Genomic DNA, 17,928 nt, shown 5'->3' on the forward strand with positions numbered 1-17,928 from the left:
ACAGTCAACGTGTCCATCCAAAAGGCATCGTCACCCACCAAGGTGGGGAGATCGTTTGCGATAAACCGTGCTTTCTCTTCTGATGCTTTCACCTCGTACGGTATAGGTATGCCTTCAATGGAACACCAGGCCCACTCGCCCCAGACGTGCGAGAAAGCGATGTAATCAGTAGATTCTATCGGCGCCTGGAAAAGCTCTAATGTCGCGTTCTTGAAGCGCGCAAATTTGATCGTGGGGGAACCAGTAACGCATTCTGGAACTGTAGGCTCTCCGCTTGTGTTGTGTCGGGCTATGTCTGACTCAAGTGCCCTCGTTGTCCCGTGACCAGAAGCCATGATATGGGATTTATACCGAGAACAAAAGTCAAGAGCGGACGCTATGGACTTGGAGGTGGCGGACGCTGGTTTTATCTGGGGTGTTGGATCGCAAGGCTGGAGATTAGACGCCCCCGCGCCAGTAGCTGTGGCTGAGCAACCTGTCGCATCACCTTACGACCTATAGCGTCAGCCCAGCCTTTTATCCGGATGCTCGCACTCGCTGGACGACGCGGCCAATGGCAGAAGGCGCTGTTTGACGCGTATCAGACAAAGATCGTATGCCTTTCCAATGCATGAAGGCCACAACATGGACTATTTGTTGGTACGAGCAACACGCACTTTGCTGATCGCAGCCTGCATACAAAGCCCGTTTTACGGAATACATGTAACCCTTACACACCCTCCGTCTGGTGGCTGGTTTGGCCCCCCAACGTGATGCCTGACTAGTGAGCGGATGTCACAACTGTCGTTCGTGAATCTATTAAGATGACAAACGACAACTGTGACATCCATCCACTCCACAGGCATCATGTTGAGGACCAAATGAACTATCTACACGGTGTAGACTTGGTATCTACAAGGATCAGGTCCTTTCGAAGGTCGGCTCGTGGGGTTACGGGAGGATTTGGCCATCGAAAAGCTGAGACGGGTGTTGTGGAGTCTCAGCGACAGTATGCTCTGGGTGGGAGCGCTTTCGGTGTGAATGAAAACCATGAGTGCGAGAGACCGTGATTTGCCTGGGTATTGTTCTTTGGAACGAAGATGGAGGCACTCTTGCGATGAGCGCGCTCAATCACAACATGGGCACATCGGTGACCAAGCCCTCCGCCGACTCCGATTCTGCGTCTTAGTCTGAGTACGCTTCTGAGTCCGCTCAAGCTGTCGAATAGCGGCCCCCAATTAGGTTTTGTCCTTGGGAATACTCGTTTGGGTTTTGAGCCACCAGATGTACTGAGAGGGTACTTCCGCCACAGTCTTTCCTTCATGCTTGCCGAACGTAAATCTGTATTCTCCCTTGCGCGGAGTCCCGATGGGTGGGTGGTGGCGTTCGTACTCTGCAACTCCTGCGGCCAGTGTCTCGTTTGTCTCGGTGAAACCCTTGCTCTTCAGGAAGGCCATGTAGTCGGGAGGGACTTCGGCGATGGTTTTGCCTTCGTGCTTGCCGAAGTCGAAACGGTATGGTTGTTTGCGGGGTGGAGGTTGAGAGGAGGGAGGCTGCGGTGCAGGTTGCGAGGCAGAGAGTTGCGGTGCGGGAGGTTGCGAACTATTCGGCATGTCGTCCTTGCAGAGGGAGTAATGGCTAGGCGCAGTAGAAGGTGGCGGCTGAGTCTGCTGCGACTGACTTGCCATGGAAATCTGGCTAGATGCAGGCGGTTCAGATGATGGCGGTGGTAGAGTCTGCGATGAAGTCTGACTCGGCGCCATAGGCTCCATAGCGACTGGAGGCAGATCCTTCTGCATCAAGCCGAGCGCTTCAGCCAAACCAGGCAAAGTAGCTAACTTATCTTCGCTCGCACCCAGATAGTAGAGGTAGTCCTCTGGAACCTCGAGCAGAGTCTTGCCTTTGTATTCGCCGAAAGGAAGGACGTATAGAGGTGCATCAGGCGATTTCTGAGGTGCCGTGGGCTGTGACGAAGGAGGTGGTTGCTGTGCGACCAGCCCTGGCGACGGCGAACGAGATGGCGATGGAGGATTTGTGTATCTAGAGACATGCGAGCTCGATAGCACAGGTTGTGACGACGGAGGAGGAGCCTGGTAGACTTGAGACGACGGTGTAGCTTGTGTCTGCGACGACATCGACATCTGCGACGCTTGCGATTGCGGTTGCGACGATGCCGTGCGCCTCCCCGCCTTCTCATCTTCCCATTCTTTCAGCGCATCCGTGAACTCAACCGGCCTACTCGGTATGGGATTCCTAATCAACCACCTCACATAGGAGTCTGGTATCTCCGCAAGCGTCTTGCCCTCGTGTTTTCCAAACGTCATGCGATATGGCTCGTCATCGAACGAGGGCGGCGGCGTTGAGCCATCTCGAACCCACCACTGCTGTGATGAAGCTGGGAGCTGGGGAGCTTTCACGGGCGATCCGTTGTACGATGACGGCGGCGTTGAAGCAGCTTGGTGCCATTGTTGAAGAGTAATTCCATCGGATTTATCGTGGGATGACGGCGGCGTAGGAGCTGTATTGGTATGAAGTGGCTTTAGCGCAGGTCGTGGGATTTGCGCGGATGAAGGGGGAGCTTGCTGCGACGAAACAATCTCATCGACGACGTCTGCGACGTCGGAGTCAATGTCTGATCCGTAGTCGGATGACATTGTGCGCATGCGATATCTAGATTAAGAAAATAACTGGGTGTAGTACGATCGTTCGGATGGGTGGGTTGGTGGGTTGGTGGACTGATGACGTTGGGCTGCAGCAGCAAACGTGTGGGCAGGTGGAGTTTCGGGATGACGGAAGGAGCTTCAACGGTTCAGGGTGGTGCACGGATACACAACTGGTTTAGATCCCGCTGCCACTCAAAATTTAGCAACACGATGTTTAGGAACAAAATCTTTTTATTAACATAATTTCGAAAACATTAATTCCAGGCCTCTCTGTATAGAAACAATGTCCTCCGCAGTTCACCCAAACGCCCTTCCCCTACCCCAATTCACTCCCGATTCACTCTCTTCATACCGGCGCCCGTTCACACTCCCTAACCTCTCAAGCCACAGCGACCTTCTCCGTCTGACTAATAATGTACCACGCGTGAATGACACCAGGGATCCAGCCGAGGATGCAGAGCGCGATGTTGATGAAGAGATCAGCGGCGCAACCACGCCTCATGGCGACGGGGAGGAAGGGGATCCATATTGCGAGGAAGTAGAGGAGGACTGTTGACTGTATTGAGAGTTCAGTAGGGGGAAGGGAGAGAGGGATGAAGAAGGGGAAGGGGATGGGGATGGGGATGGGGAGACTGACTGTGCTTGATGGCATCGTGTGTGTGTGATTGATCCGCGTTGATGTGGTAGGTTATCGTGCTTCTTTCTCGTGAAGATACTCTCGTGGTTGTCGTAGGTTTGGAGACTGAAGGTGTGGCTGTTCTGTGGCTGAACAAAAAAGTGGGCGAACCCTTCCAAGCTTATATCTTTATGTATTCCCCTGCCACCAACTCAAAGCAGCTTACGACGCAGACAAGGACCGAATGCAGGGCGCCAGTGCCTTTCTCATTCATGCCATTGGTCTACAAGGCCGCAACAACCGCTTACCAAGATTTTCTTCCTGGAGTGGCCAGCGAATGAGACAGCCATGCGCCACAGTGACGATGCATGCTGTGGCGCAGGTATCAGTAAGAAGGCCGTGCGTTGTGGTGTTGAGGCTAGACTGGGTGACAGGCTTCCGAAAAGTGCCGGTAGCCGTGCTAGCCGCGTATGCAGGGGAGGGTAGTCTTGCTGTTCGATCGCGATACTCAACCGTGGATATTGCGACAATTTGTTAGGACGGGTTCCACCTCTTTATGCATGCTGTCTACATGTGAAGCGCAGTGAAAGAAACTCGGTGGCCGAACAAAGTAATAGGGGTAGGAAGTTCCTGACTAGACGAACAGTTCGCGATGTTACTGTAACGGTGTTGGGAACATGTCAAGGTTACGCTTAAGACTCTGTTGTAACGGTGTGTATGATGACATAGCCACTTGACATACGACTGTTGACCCCGATGCGCATCAATTTGAAGACGACACAGCGGCGTATATAAGAAGGCGAGCTATTAGTGGTTAAGTAGCAACATCAATACTTCGGCGTTGTGCTGGTGTAGAGAGGAGAATAATGAGTCTTGAACGTAGTGCTCGAGATCTTAGATAGCAGCTTATGTTACAACTAACGTATTAGACTTGTTAACTTATGCGAATTGGACAATTTTACAAGACTGGAGACATTCACGATAGTGTGTTTTGTGTTAGTTTTGTACTTTGGTGATGTGTGTAACAGGACGCATCAAGTATGTCTTTAAACGGATTTTGACGTCCAATATACCATAATCCCATTAGGTACGACTATGTAAGCTGTCTTTAGCCCAAACGAACAGTCCTTCTTTCCTTCAAGCGAAAACAAAGCGGACGAGGTTTTATAGGAACAGACAGGCCCTGGTCTGCGGGTAATTCGCTAGATTCATATCTTATCACCATATGTCCAACTCGTTCGTAATGATCCTCTTTCTCATGAACGATCATGACAAAGGTATCATTAACATCAAGGAAACCATCGGATGGGAGAACTTCGCATCTGCCTAACACGATACCTAACAGACTACCTTGTTGAAAATTTGGCGCGTAGCTGTGCTGTGTAGCAGAGTCTTTGGCGTACTGCTGGTACAAGGAAACCATGGGAATTCGGAGAGTTGTCTCATCGTCATGGAATGCAGCAACATACCCGGAGTAATACCTAGTCCATCGATATGCTTCGCACATAAGGATCCAGTGATTCGTTTCGTCGGGAGAGTACTGAATATCGATGGGTATTGTCCATGCTTCGATGTGGATAAATCTGTTGGAGGACCCAGGTATGCCCACATCTAAAGACGCATCGCTTTGCTCATCCATGTCTGAAAGTGATCCATCATGGTTTTCTACGAATACCTTTAATGGTCTTTCGTTTTCAAGATTCAGCCCTCTCCAACATGGTTCAGTTTCGTAATTGATCGGCAAATTCCATCCAGCCCAACTCCACGTAGGAAACATGGAACGCCTCCTACCTGATGCTGTGTTGCACCAGGAGAGTCCGGCAGCGAAAGCCTCGCTTCTACTAAACTTTGGATGGTACCAATTTCCCTTCCACCCTTCAGGCTCTGATGGCATCATGGGAATACCCAAGTACTGATGGACGGGAAACTTCTTTTTCCTGAAGCTATGGAACACTCCCTCAAATGCGCGTATAGCATCAGAGTCGACAGATAGCTCTCTCCCACAGAAATCCGTCAGACGAGAGCAGATCTTCCAGGGACTATACTCTTCGTAGTCGTTGTGATAGTCGAAGACTCCTGGATTCTCAGCGCTGAGACCTTGGTCCGGCTTGATAGCAAGTATCTCAAAAGAAAGGCCAGCTCGACACTCACAGTACACTTGTTGCTCTGTAAAAACGATGCGTCGGGGTGAAAAAAAGCTTTCTTGATAGGTCCATGCTCGACGCATCCATTTAGAGGCCCTGATGAGCGTCCGCGGGTCTGGCAGAGTTGATACAAGACATATACCTCCAATCCAGGCACTTGGTTGAGGAGTTCTCGGGGTAGCGCTAACGCCAGGTAGGCCGAAGTGTGGATCAGTGCCTGCTGCAGCGACTATAGTCACGTACGCGTTTTGATATATGAGATCCATTTGCTGTATCTGGATTTGTCGCTCAGCATCATTGTCTTGGTCGATGCAATATCTGTCGATCCAAATATATCGAAGACCCAGCGATTTGCTGACTTTCAAGGCATCTTCGATAGTGCGTGGTAGGATTGTGGGAAGTTCGCCGTGAACACACCGATCTTCGCCAGGTCTGCTCGTACCCCACACATAACTGAGTGCAGAATACTCGTACATCGGTAATGCCGGTACGATCCGTCGCTGCTCGCAGTCGATCAACCTCAGCTCTTTTAGACTCGAACTCGATGATTCAACCTGGGTGCACTTCTTTGTATGATATGGACTTGTGCCACAATTCCTGATCCAATCTCGAATATTGTCGAAGTCGATAGAAATTGCATCGATAGATCGCGCTATCAGTGCATGGCGCAGAAATGTTTTTGATGCGCTTGATGGTGCAATGAAGCCGCCCGTGGCTGAATCCCCAAACGTTTCTGTCATCATGTAATTCCCGTAGTCAACAGGGGATCCAAGGTTATCTCGAGCTACAGCCAGCAAGTTTCCATCTCCAAAGTCGTAGGAAAGAGGAGGCCCTATGCAGTACAGAGCGTAGTCCTTGATTTCAGGGCTACCTTGTTTCCTCATCGCATGGAAAAGGCGACATAGTGAGCATGACGAAAGCTCAGCTTCTACTCCGAGCTCTCCGAGAAACATCAATCTTTTCCACCATGATCTTCCCAGTTCAACGAAAAGGCTCTCAACGTCAATGGAAGAACATCGGGAACAAAGGTTACTCGATTCTTGACACACTGTTTTGTCACGTGTGCTGGGTGTGGCTCCATGGCTTAGATAGGCGACGACCAACCGTTCTAGCTCTTTAGAAAACCACTCAGATGCATACAGATCTTGTGCTCGCTCCATCTCGTGGTGGGACACTCGGGGGACGATTGGGACGGACGATGACCGGAAGGTGGCACCTGTCTCGTTAACTTCGCGGCCTCGGTGTTGCGACGCACTGAAACTGTGGAATAGACTTACCTGCTGTCCATTCCCTTGCTTGATCCGCTATTGCCAGTGATGGGAGGGGGATGGTGAGAGGTGCGGGGCAGAAGTGCTCTCAAGGCTGCTGCCTGCTGAATACCTCCAGGGCTGCGCCTGCCAGCTGACAAGCGAAGTTTAAGTAAGCACATGCACGCTGCAGTCAGTGGCTTGCTTAGGCAACTGCTGTGATTACTACGATTACTTCTACAATCATTCCTACATCTCATATTCTTACAATGAGCTGTCTACATATCAACTGCAGTCCAGCAAACAGCTCATCAGACACTGTGGCAAGAATAGCGTGGGTTTGCAAAGTCGCACTTGCTGGTTGAGCTACTTTTTCTAGATGGGCAGTCGCAAAGTCGTCGACACTGGATTCAACCTGCCCAGGACGTACTACCAGTGGTTCCAAGAGGTACCTCCCACTCAACCAGAGTATATACCCGAGTTTGAAGGTGGCTGGTTCCACACTTGCTACGTGAGCTTCTTTGTTCAAACGGGCAGTCGCGAAGTCGCACTTGCTAGATGAGCAACTTGACTAAACGGGCAGTCGCAATACTTTCGGGAACCAGTCATAAAAGACGCGACAGCAGCACATCGGACCCTTCAACAGCGAAGTATGCAACGGGATACGCATGCGACACAAGTCTATCGAGTCGAGGCTGACAATACGGTGAGTGCATCGATACAAACTCTAGCCGGTCAGGTAGCAACATCGAAACTTCCAAACTTCGGCGACGATGACGTAGATAACCAGATGTGGACGGTGAGGCTCTGTTGTTACAAAGCATAACAAGGATGAACGCTGTACCATAGGAAATGACAACGGGGACTAAAAAAGACACGATGAGCGGTGTGGGTGGTTGGTGGGTGAGAAGCGGTGACGAACTTTACAAACATTAGGCATACAGGCAGTGGTGAACAGGGATATCTCGGCTTCGAATTTCTGATCTATTCTAGTCGATAGCCGCGCCTTACAAACAAGGTCATTGTCGCCTGGGGGGGATGGAAATATTTTGAACTATCCTAGGTGTTGTCGTGGGCGAGATGAGGTGGAAGGGGGGGGTATGATTGTAGGGGTTGTGTTGATTGAGTAGTGAAACTAAATGGGCTGAGCGGGATGGGGGGTTGTAGTGGAACGCTAAAAATGCCGGTACTAGAAGTCATGTCTTTCTTTGTAGACAGACGGAACGAAGAGGAAGGAGATGGGCTATATAGTAATAACATAAGACATTCGGCATCATCGTGTCGCATTATCATGAAGAAGGGGATCTGACGGACCAAAAAAAGCAAAGACAAATTTGTTGGAATCAGGGAAAATGGAAAAGGAACGCTGGAATCATAATAAACAAACAAACAAACTTTGCGGTTCCCCGGCTATTGGGGTTGCGCGGCTCCGTCTTTTACCATTCGCTTCCGAAAGGCTTTGGCTTTGCTCGCTTGGTTCTTGCTCGCTTGTGCATCCAGATGACTTGCGGCGGTGAAGGCTTCGACGACGGCCATGGCGTTGGCCTCTTCTTCCTCGTTGAATGTGATGAGGTCGAGGAATTGGCGGAGGACGATGGAGCCGAGCTTGGCATGTGCTTGCTCGACGTAGTCGGTGTTGACAGTGTCGGCTGATGTTCGCGCGAGGACACTCCAGCCGTCGGGCTTGAGGGATGCTTGCCGTGCTAACAAGCGCTCACTTGACGCCAACAGGATGAATGCCCTTATGACCGCTTCTTTGTTTGTGATGTTGTTCTCGGGTGATACGTCGAGCACCTCTAGGAAGTCGTCGAGGGATGCGGTGCCGATGAATGTGTGGCGGTGCTTGTACTCCAAGTCCCGCTCTTGCTGGATAGCCGAGGTGGGCCCGGTCTTCTTTGGCAGCTTCTTGGGGGTGGATGGGTGGAGGGAGCGGGTGGTCGGGCTGTGGTGGCGGGGGTTCTGGTCCTGCGCGTTGGCGGCTTTGATGGGGAGGCCGAGGGAGATGCGGCGTTGGTGGGTGTTGGCGGGGCGCTGCGGCTTGGATGTGTTGGCCTGGAGCTGGAGCAGGCCTTCGTTGGTCTTGGCTCGGAGGGGAAGCGACCGCGATGCCCGTTGCGCACTTGCGAGTCGTGATTCGATGGTGGGGGTGGAGGGTGTGCGGAGGTGAGAAGGGCGGCGCTTGGTGACGGACACAGCTTCTTCGCTGTCGCCTTTGAGGGACGGCGACTTGGCGAGGTCGTCGTAGGCAAAGTAGTCGGGCGGGCCGTCTTCCTTTATTCGATCCAGCGAGTAGAGGAGCGGCTCTTCGAAGAGGGTGGCGTCGGTGGAGAGGCCCAGGGCGTCGGCCGGGTCAATCGCTCGTGTGCGCGGGCTGGCGCGGGGACTGGCAAACTTCAGGCCGTTGACCTCCGGCGGCATGACCCAGTGCTGGACGCCCTGTTGTTGTCGCATCTCGTGCTTGAGCTTGCCCTCGAGGGCGCTCTCCGTGTCGCTCGCCATGGAGAAGCGGCGCGAAGGGGATCGTGAAGGCGTGCCGGGCTGTTGTTGTGTGTCGTACCCCGCATTGCGCAGAGCGTTGAGGATGGAGCTGTCCCCGCGGTCGAGGTAGAGGAGGCCGGTTCTCCACATGGTCGTGGTCGTCGATGAGGGTTCCTGCTGTGTACGAGTAGCCGACGCAACAGTCACCCTCTAGAGTCTTGTCGGACGCGGACAGGGAGGCGCGATGTGCCGCTGCCCTAGCTTTAGTACTTGTTGACAGCATGCGGGTGATCGAGCTGGCCGGCGCTAGCACCCGCTTCACCGCCATTTTTCTCAATTTGGGACTCCGGTTGAAAAGTCTGTCGCTGCCGTGCCTCTTGCCCCGACGCGGTCTAATGCATGCATCACGATGCAGCAAGCCTTTTTTCACGTCGTACTGCCCAATCACTTCCTTCCTGTCATCGACTTTCGTTGGGCGCTGATTTGCTGTGCAGCCTCAAACATTCCTACACCCTGTACCTGCATCCGATCAGCAGGTTTGAGTGTAGCGTACGTACCCCCAACCATCCCGTATCATCCCGGCAACGGACGAAAGCGTCGAGATCGTGTCCTGCGCGGCTGGCGTGATCGCGAAGCATTCGACGGCATGACGTGGTAGTGGAGTCGGCGTGCTAGCTCCACTCCCGCAAGGCTGAGTATATATCTCCAGAGCGTGGCATGGTCAAGATAGCCGCGGGTGGCATGCACGTTTTGCTGCACTGCCTGCAGCTGCCAGCGCAAAGGGTACTGTCGGCCGTCGGGGTGTGTTCGGACATGTTGAGGTTCAACAGAAGGCGGGGCGGGGTAAACCGCGACGCTAACATCACGTTTGATCAACATTTCATGTTTCAAGGCGGATATCGGAGCGGAGAGAAGATGACCGAAGTCAGCAGAAGGTCCAGTCACGCGTGCAGTGAGAGGGATGAGGGTGTGGACGCCGCGCATGTGCAGCCCGTATGATAAGAAGAGGCTGTCTACTATCCAACCTCCCACCACATGGGGGCTACATCCTGCACATGGGGGCTACAACCTGCACATGGGCAGAGCAGCTGGTGAACGGTACCAGGTTTTTCAGTGCAGTGTGCCAAAATCTGCTGTTGGTGCTGTGGACCCAATCACTACTGGCGGGCTTCGCGCGATAAGACGACACGCACCGCACAACACCATCACTGTTCTCGGCCCTGGCTAGTGTACCTAACAATAAACCTTCTGGATTGTCTTCTGGCCTGTCCTGTTCGTCTTACAGGACTCGACCCCGCAGTGACACAGCTTCGGTTCGCTCGCTTCATGGCCAGCAGTTCGACACCCTGGCCCTCCCACCGTGAGGGTGCCACTATGAGGATGCCGCTATGAGGGTGCTGACAGCGCGCTCTGCACCAGCGATCAAAACACGTCCCTCTCCACTCCACCAATGCACGCAAACCCACCTCCCCACGCCCTCACCGAATCGCATGGTGACGCGTGCCATGCGTGGAGCTCACTTGGCCCTACGTGGAGTCTCGTTTGGTGAAGGCACACCGCTCGGCGATATTACGACTCCGCTTCTCACGCGTGACGTGTTGTTTATGCGCGTCGAGTGGGCAACAACACAGAACTTTCTTTTCCACTCCTCGCAATCACCACAACACTTAAGCGGCGGATGTCTGCGAGTAAAGCGTCTGGAGGGCGTCTGGGTCGAACCGACTTTGACGACATTCCCATGGTTTGGGAGGGCGTTGTGCAGTGTGGAAGCCATGCAGCGTCAACGGCCCGCACCCGCTAGCGAGCCATGTTTTCTTGGCGTAAACAAAGCTGGGCCGCCGAGGAGCGCCCTCCGCAGCCGAATTATTATGAGGCCATTGGCACGCCGTAGATAGTTTGCAACCGTGTTCACAAACCCAATTGCCCTCTGCACAAAGCAAAAATTGATCTCCGCCGCACCCCACCTACACCGCCCCGCTGCCGTTCGCTCCATCTCGAGTCAGTGGAGCTGATGTTTTCTTGCACTGCCTCGTCCGACGACCTCCGCCGGTAGCAATTTCAGCTTCAATCTCCCCACGCAACGATCCCATAGCACCCAAACTCGTCGCCCTCGTGGGCCTACCCAACCATGGACGACGGTCCTCCACCTCCGCCGCCTCCGCATGGCGCAAACCCAAAGACTACAGGCGGCAGCCATGCACCTCCCGACCCCGGCCCAAGCGGCGGCCTGCCACCGGGCAACTACGACATCTTCATCATACCGCCGCACTCTTCAGGAGGCGGCTTCATATACCTTCCTAGCATGGGCGTGCAGCAGAATAGCTTCATTGCAGGTGTGCTCAGCACCATCGCGAGCATCGTGCTGTGGAAGGCCGCTGAGCCTTACATGAAGCAATACTTTCTCATAGTCCGACATGGAGTCACGACTGGTGGCAATGGTGTCATATTGCTTGCGGTCTTGATGTTGGTTGCCGGATGGGCAGTCGGTCAGACACAAGCAGGGGGTCGCTTTAGCAGTGGCGGAGGGGGCTATGGCCGTGGTGGAGCGGGAGCTGGAGCTGGCACACATACACCAGGCGGAAGCTCAAGCTATCAACGAGCACCTCCACCACCGCCTCCAAACGGCGGCTTCCCCGGCAGTCCTCCACCCCACGGCGGATGGGGTGGATACCGCCAATACGGGGCTGGCTCGCCGCCACCACCACCTCAAGACGATGAACCTTCCTTCGACGAAGAGGCCGAGCGAGCCGAAGAGGAGCGGAAACAAGCAGAGGAGAAGGAGAAGCGGCGGAAAGAGAAGGAGGAAAAGAAACGGCAAGAGGACGAGGAACGCAAACAGAAGGAGGAAGAGCGCAGAAAAGCTGAGGAAGCCAAGAAGAAGCAGGAAGAGGAAGAAGCCGAACGCAAGCGCGCCGAAGAGGCAGAGGAGAAGAAGAAACAGGAAGAGGAGCTTAGGAAGAAACAAGAGGCGGATCTCAAGAAGAAGCTCAAGAAGGAGCTCAAGGAGGCCGAGGAGGCTAAGCGGAGGGAGGAAGAAGAAGAGCGCAAGCGTGCTGAAGAAGCCAAACGACAGGCCGAAGAAGAGGCTCGACGGCAGCGTGAAGCTGAAGAGCAGAGGCTAGCCGAAGAAGAGAGGAAGAAACGTGAAGCTGAAGCACAGAGACTTGCCGAAGAGGAGAAGAAACGCCAAGAAGAAGCTGAGCGTCTACGCATCGCAGAAGAGGAACGCAAGGCCGAAGAAGAGCGCAAACTCGCTGAAGAGGCTCGGATACGCGCGGAAGAGGAGAAGAAGAAGAAGGATGAAGAGGACCGTAGACGAGCCTGGGAAGAACTCAAGCGCGCAGAAGAGGCCCGACAGAAGAAGGAGGCCGAAGAAAAGGCCAAGGCAGAGGCAGCCAAAGCCGCCAAAGCCAAAGCCGAAAAGGAGAAGTGGGAGCAGATGCGGAAGCGTGAGCGTGAGCAACGCGAACGTGAAGCCCGCGAGCGCCTCGCTAAAGAGAAAGCCCGCAAAGCACAAGAAGCCATTGAGAAAGAGAAAGCCGAACGAGAAGCTCGCGAGGCTGAGGTGCGTGCAGCAGTCGAGAAGGAGATACGTGAGAAGCTCGAAGCCGAACAACGCGCCAAAGCCGCCGAGGAGGCCGCCAGAAAGGCTGAAGCAGAGAAGATTGCAGCTGAAGAGGCAGCCGCCAAAGCGAAGGCAGAAGCAGAGGCTGCTCTTGCGAAAGCAAAGACAGATGCTGAGCGCGCTGAACGCCTCAAAGCAGCTCGTGAGCGAGCTCAAAAGGATCGCGAAGCCCGCGAAGCAAAACTTAAGGCAGAAGCTGAACGCATCAAGGCCGAAGCCGCTACCGCAGCAGCCACAGCCGCAGTTCCTGACCTTACTGCCCGTCGCTCAACTACGTATGGTAATGTTGGTGGAGGTGAACGTCTCGATCCATATGCTGGAGCAAGGAGTACACCACCACCTGCTGCGTCCGTTACTTCCACCCACTCCTCCCCCATCAAAGCCACCGTCACACCCAAGAAACCCTACGAACGACCAACCGCCGCATCCTACCTCGGCTCCGAATCCGACGCCGCGTCTTTCGTTCCACCCCGTACTGCCACGGGACCTGCCCGCAGCACAGCAACGCGCTCTCATGTCTCATCTGCGTACTCTGAGTCCTCCTACGCGCCCTCACAGTCTACAACTCGCACATCGCCGCCTGCGTCGAGAAGTGGACCGTATGCGACGGCCGACCCGAACAAGATCGTTATCAAAGCGGTGTATCTGTTCAATGATCTGTTTCCTAAGCCAGTCGCGCAGTTGGTCAGTAATGTAGGCAAAGTAACAGACGGCTTGATCCTCAAGATTCAATCTGAGGGATTGTTCATCGATGATGATGTCCGGGGCATTCCGCAGCGCGAGTGGGATGTCAAGGCTTGGACGCTGAAGATGGTTGAGGTATGTCGTTCCCCTACAACATCCTTGCTCTCATACTAACATATCCGACAGACAGGCAAACAACCCACCAAAAACCTGCACATCCTCCGCGCTTCGGTCCGCGATGCCGACGGCAAGAAATACGTCTTCCTGATTGACGAAACCGAGAGCTGGAAACTGGCGCTTGGGTTGCAGAGACTGAGGAAGGGAAGTCAGGTGAGGAGTTTGCAGAGCGCGCAGATGGCGCCGAATGAGATGGCGAGGGTGTTGAATGCTGTGCCGCCTATTGCTTTGTAAATCATAAGATAAGCAATGGGAGAGGACGAGACAGGGGGATGGAAGGAGGGGGAGTGTTGATAAGATGGTCAGTATGGGTGGTGGATTTGGATACCCACTTTCGTTCCGCATAAAGCATCAGCGGTGGAGTTGTTGTTGTTTGTTTAGCAACGCATTGTTACGAGCGCATCTTTGTACTCTTCTTTCTTTCGTTGTATATGCATCTTTGGGAAGTGGGAAAGAGGAGAGACGAAGTGGAAGTATATATCACAACTTACATATTGGCGCTCGCTAGGGGAGGTGTTTAGAGATGGGTGTTTTGGGTGTATGTAGGATGGGGCAATGGATACATGGATGTATGGCATGTGTCGTGATCTTGGTGTTTGGATTCATTAAGATGAATATATAAGCCGTTGGGTATCATCAAGAAGGTGTCCAAGTCTGGTATAGCCCTCTACCAGTATCAAAAAGGTCGTAAAATAAGAGTGAATGCAACATATCCTCGGCCTGGGGTTTGGATTCATGTGTGTGTGTATCATCCTGTTCTGGACTATCTCGTTAGTGTCAGGCGTCGGCGTGAACTCCGCCAAATTGTATCAAAGTAATAGTATATTTTGATGACAGAGAATATCTCCATTGTAGATATCATCATGCCCCAACCTCAAATTCCACTCCGCCCTTCCCTCACATTCTCGTAAAACAATAACCACGCAACAAGGCTTCCGTAGCGACTACACAGACTCCCTCCCACAAGGCGCCTGCCTCGATTCCTCCTTCCTCCTTCCTCCTTCCTCCTTCACCCAAACCCCATCCCTCTCTCCATCCTTCCAACCCCTCCAACTCTATTTCCCAAACCCATTCTCCTTTGTACATCCCGCACACCCACTAATCTTCCCATTGATAACATTAAAAGTGCCTCCATCGCCCGTGTTGCAACCAATGACGTCTGGATCGTTTGATGCTGTGCAGAATGTTCCCTTGGGGACTCTGACGCCTGGGTCGACCGGGCTGCCGGGTGCGGGATTGGATCCGCGTTGTGGTGTTGGATGTGGTGTTGGGGAAGCGATGACAGCAGTGGCCACCAGGGCGAAGACTGTGATGAGGGAGGTTGAGCGCATGATGGTTGAGGGCGTTTGGGTTGGGTTGGGTTGGTGGGATGTTTGTGTGATGGTTGTGTGGTGCGACTTCCGGAGTCGTTGGTGTATGGTGTTAAGAGGATGGTAGAAATGGAGACAGTGGTGGTGATGATACTTCCTTCACTGTGGATGGAAGGCCATCTATATATGCCCTGCGAAGACGTCCTCCTGATCCTCACACCCCAGCTTCACTTTCCAAACGTCGCATCACCCTATCTCGCTAGTCCAAAGGTAGAAAAAGCGATTACACGAACAAATCGCCATGTTAGGCATCATGTCCGTCGTCCGCTCTCCTTCTCACTTCGCGCGTTTCAGTCTACGATGTTTCGGGGTATAGAGACTTGGCTTCCACTCGCACGAGCCCATGGACATACAGTAACACTGTAGATTAGGCTAATATGGGTAGAGTGATGCCGTATAGCCACGGATTGCTGTGACTCCGGGGTAGCGCCGTGGAAAGAGCTGCCCAGCTCCCAAAGAGCCTTCAGATCGCAAAACATGAGGATATATTGCCAGACATTTCCATGACTGATACATACGACCATAGGATCATGAAAATTAGGCTTCCCGTCCGCTCAGCCATATACAAGCATGATACCGGCGGATTAGTAGTTAGGTGGGTGACCACTAGCGAATCCCCGCTGTTGTATGTTTTTGCCTTCTTTTTTGCTCTTTTTTGGTGACCTGGCTGGGAAATGGCGTGGGTGTGGAGGACGTAGAGGGGAAGAGGCGAGGGGGAGTGCGGGGGCTGGGAAGGGTTGACGGTGGTGTGGTGTGTGTTATCTATGAAGGGAGCTCGGGTGCAGTTTGTAATGTCATGATTTTATTTTGCTCTCCAGATTGTCAGCAGGATAATCGTGTCGGGACCCATTGTAGAATAGTGTCGAATAACACTCTTCTCTCCCTTCTCGCCCACTCTCTTGACATTCCAGTAGCCCGTATCACCATCTCTCGCACTCATCATATTCGTCCTCGTTCTCCAAGCCGGAAGGTCCATCACGAAGTGCCTCGTAAGCAGAACACTGAACGCGTTAGCGTCCACATCGACAACGACAATACCGGGACTCGATAGCAGTAGGCAGCGGAAGACTCACTCAGACCAGCCTACTTGGCATCCTGACCAATGCTCAGCTTGATAGACACATCCAGACCAACAGAGAAGCAGGTCTTGTCGCCGTAGATCGGGAGAAGAGTGAAACCGCCGCCGCAATCGGGCTTGGGGTAGGTGTTCACTATGACAACCAACGTTAGCCCACTCCAGTTAAGAGTGAGAGGTATAGAGACGTACGAGCGTTATACTTGATATCCCCATCCTTGCCCACAACCCTGACACTCTTCACCCCATCAGAAAGCCCATAGCAGATATTTGGATCAATCCAGAGGAACTCGTAGGCGCCGCCGCATTCGGCTTCTTTGAAAGTTTGGGCGCGGACTTGGGTTTGGACGCTAGGGTCGGCGGTGGTGGTGGGACTGGGTATGGGCGTGGCGCTGGTCGCGGCGCTTCCCAGGAGGGCGCATAGGAGAATAGTGGTGAGCATGGTGGCGAACATGTTGGTGGGGAGATTTTTGGCGGTGTTTGGTGGGTTTGGGTTGTAGATGCGGGGAGGGAAGGTGGTGTTCGTGTGATGTGTGAGATGGGTTGGTTTGGTGGGTGGGTGAAGTGAGTGATTGACGTGCGTGCGATGGTCTGGTTTGGTGTGTGAGTGGAGTGAGAGTGAGTGAGTGCGTCTGGTTTGTTCTGCTTGAACAACCCGAAAAGCATTGACAAAGGAGGGAGAACAGGATAAAGGGCGAGCGAGCTGTTTACAACGCCAGCTTACCGTCCTCGAAAGCTGAGCAAGTTACGTGGTTATCTGATGCAAACGCGCTGAGGTGGAAGAGTCCGGGGAAGCGACGCCCGACCGCGCGTCCTTAGGCGAAGGCACTCGGTGAGGTAGTCGCGACCCTAGCTGCGGGGTTGATATCGTGGGGAAGTCGCGATTGCAGTGATTGCGGAGAAGGCGTGGTTGGCTGGTACTCAGGGTACAAACGCACGATAGAGGGGGATGTGGATCACTGGCGTTGTGGTAATTGGAGGGACGATAATCAGAGGCATGGATTTACTAATAGAGTAAGAGAGATCTGTCAGGCCGGCGGCGGTGAAAGTGATGTTGAAGGAAGGGAGTGGGGAAGAGATGAAGTGAGGTGAGTGGGGAGATTTGGTCACAGTCACACAGTGGAGGGATTGTGTGTACCAGACGGGTAGCGGCAGAGGCACTGAGCAACGAGGAGTAGGACAACCAGAAAGATGTTGCACGAAAGTGCTGGATCAATCAACCTCTCCGGAGCCGTGAGTTGAACACTGTGGTATGAGGTATGGAGGAGGTTTAATGATTGACATCATGCTCGTGGGATGTGCGATGGGCGTGAAGACTGAGATACAAGGAAACGCGAAGAGACGGAGCGCTGGTTTTGCATAGTCAACTTGTAGAGTCAGTGACGGAACGTTTGGAGGAGTAAGGTTGCGCCCAGCTTCTTCATCAACGGAGCACACTCCACACATTCTGGTGTCCAACACAACTCATAAACATCGTGTATTGAACAATAGAGAGATAAACTCCCTAGAAAGATGGTATCCTCGCTTCCAAATGCAATCATGACCATACCCACCTTTAGAACACTTCACTCTCCGACGACTCAGCAGACTGTGCAGTAACAACTCGAGTGGGCTCTGAGACGAACATAAAAGAGCCTGAAAGATTGGCAATGGGCACCGCACACGGTGTATACTTCACAGGCTTTGCGGATACGAGGAGATTGGAAGGTCCAGTACTTTCAGCGTGTTCTGTAGGTCCATCGAGCCCCGCAGATCGACGAGTCTTCGTACGTTTGGCCGCTTCCAATAACATATGCGCAGCGGAGATAATGTTGTCAAGCTGCACGTCTGAACTGGCTGTCGGAGCATCAGAAAGAGTACTGACGCTCGG

The 17,928-nt window shown here is 53.2% G+C and overlaps 4 protein-coding genes across 4 annotated transcripts; 1 reads left to right on the forward strand and 3 right to left on the reverse strand.

The window, feature by feature from the left end:
• Window positions 1-1,217: 1,217 nt before the first annotated feature.
• Window positions 1,218-2,633, reverse strand: J4E87_010466 (uncharacterized protein; the record flags this gene model as incomplete). Its single annotated transcript, XM_049382040.1, has 1 exon — window positions 1,218-2,633. One exon carries the CDS (start codon window positions 2,631-2,633, stop codon window positions 1,218-1,220), a length of 1,416 nt encoding a protein of 471 aa, XP_049228215.1.
• A 5,426-nt stretch (window positions 2,634-8,059) lies between these two features.
• J4E87_010467 (uncharacterized protein) lies at window positions 8,060-9,277 on the reverse strand (the record flags this gene model as incomplete). The annotated part of the gene is made up of 1 exon (XM_049382041.1): window positions 8,060-9,277. One exon carries the CDS (start codon window positions 9,275-9,277, stop codon window positions 8,060-8,062), a length of 1,218 nt encoding a protein of 405 aa, XP_049228216.1.
• Window positions 9,278-11,255: 1,978 nt separating this feature from the next.
• On the forward strand, window positions 11,256-13,847 carry J4E87_010468 (uncharacterized protein; the record flags this gene model as incomplete). Its single annotated transcript, XM_049382042.1, has 2 exons — window positions 11,256-13,571; window positions 13,623-13,847. 2 exons carry the CDS (start codon window positions 11,256-11,258, stop codon window positions 13,845-13,847), a joined length of 2,541 nt encoding a protein of 846 aa, XP_049228217.1.
• Window positions 13,848-16,066: 2,219 nt separating this feature from the next.
• Window positions 16,067-16,500, reverse strand: J4E87_010469 (uncharacterized protein; the record flags this gene model as incomplete). Its single annotated transcript, XM_049382043.1, has 2 exons — window positions 16,067-16,194; window positions 16,251-16,500. The coding sequence occupies 2 exons, from the start codon at window positions 16,498-16,500 to the stop codon at window positions 16,067-16,069; spliced, it is 378 nt and encodes a 125-aa protein (XP_049228218.1).
• Window positions 16,501-17,928: the final 1,428 nt, after the last annotated feature.

The sequence above is a fragment of the Alternaria ethzedia genome, assembly GCF_023757985.1.
Source record: "Alternaria ethzedia strain BMP 0044 chromosome Unknown scaffold_49, whole genome shotgun sequence".
NCBI lineage: Eukaryota > Fungi > Ascomycota > Dothideomycetes > Pleosporales > Pleosporaceae > Alternaria > Alternaria ethzedia.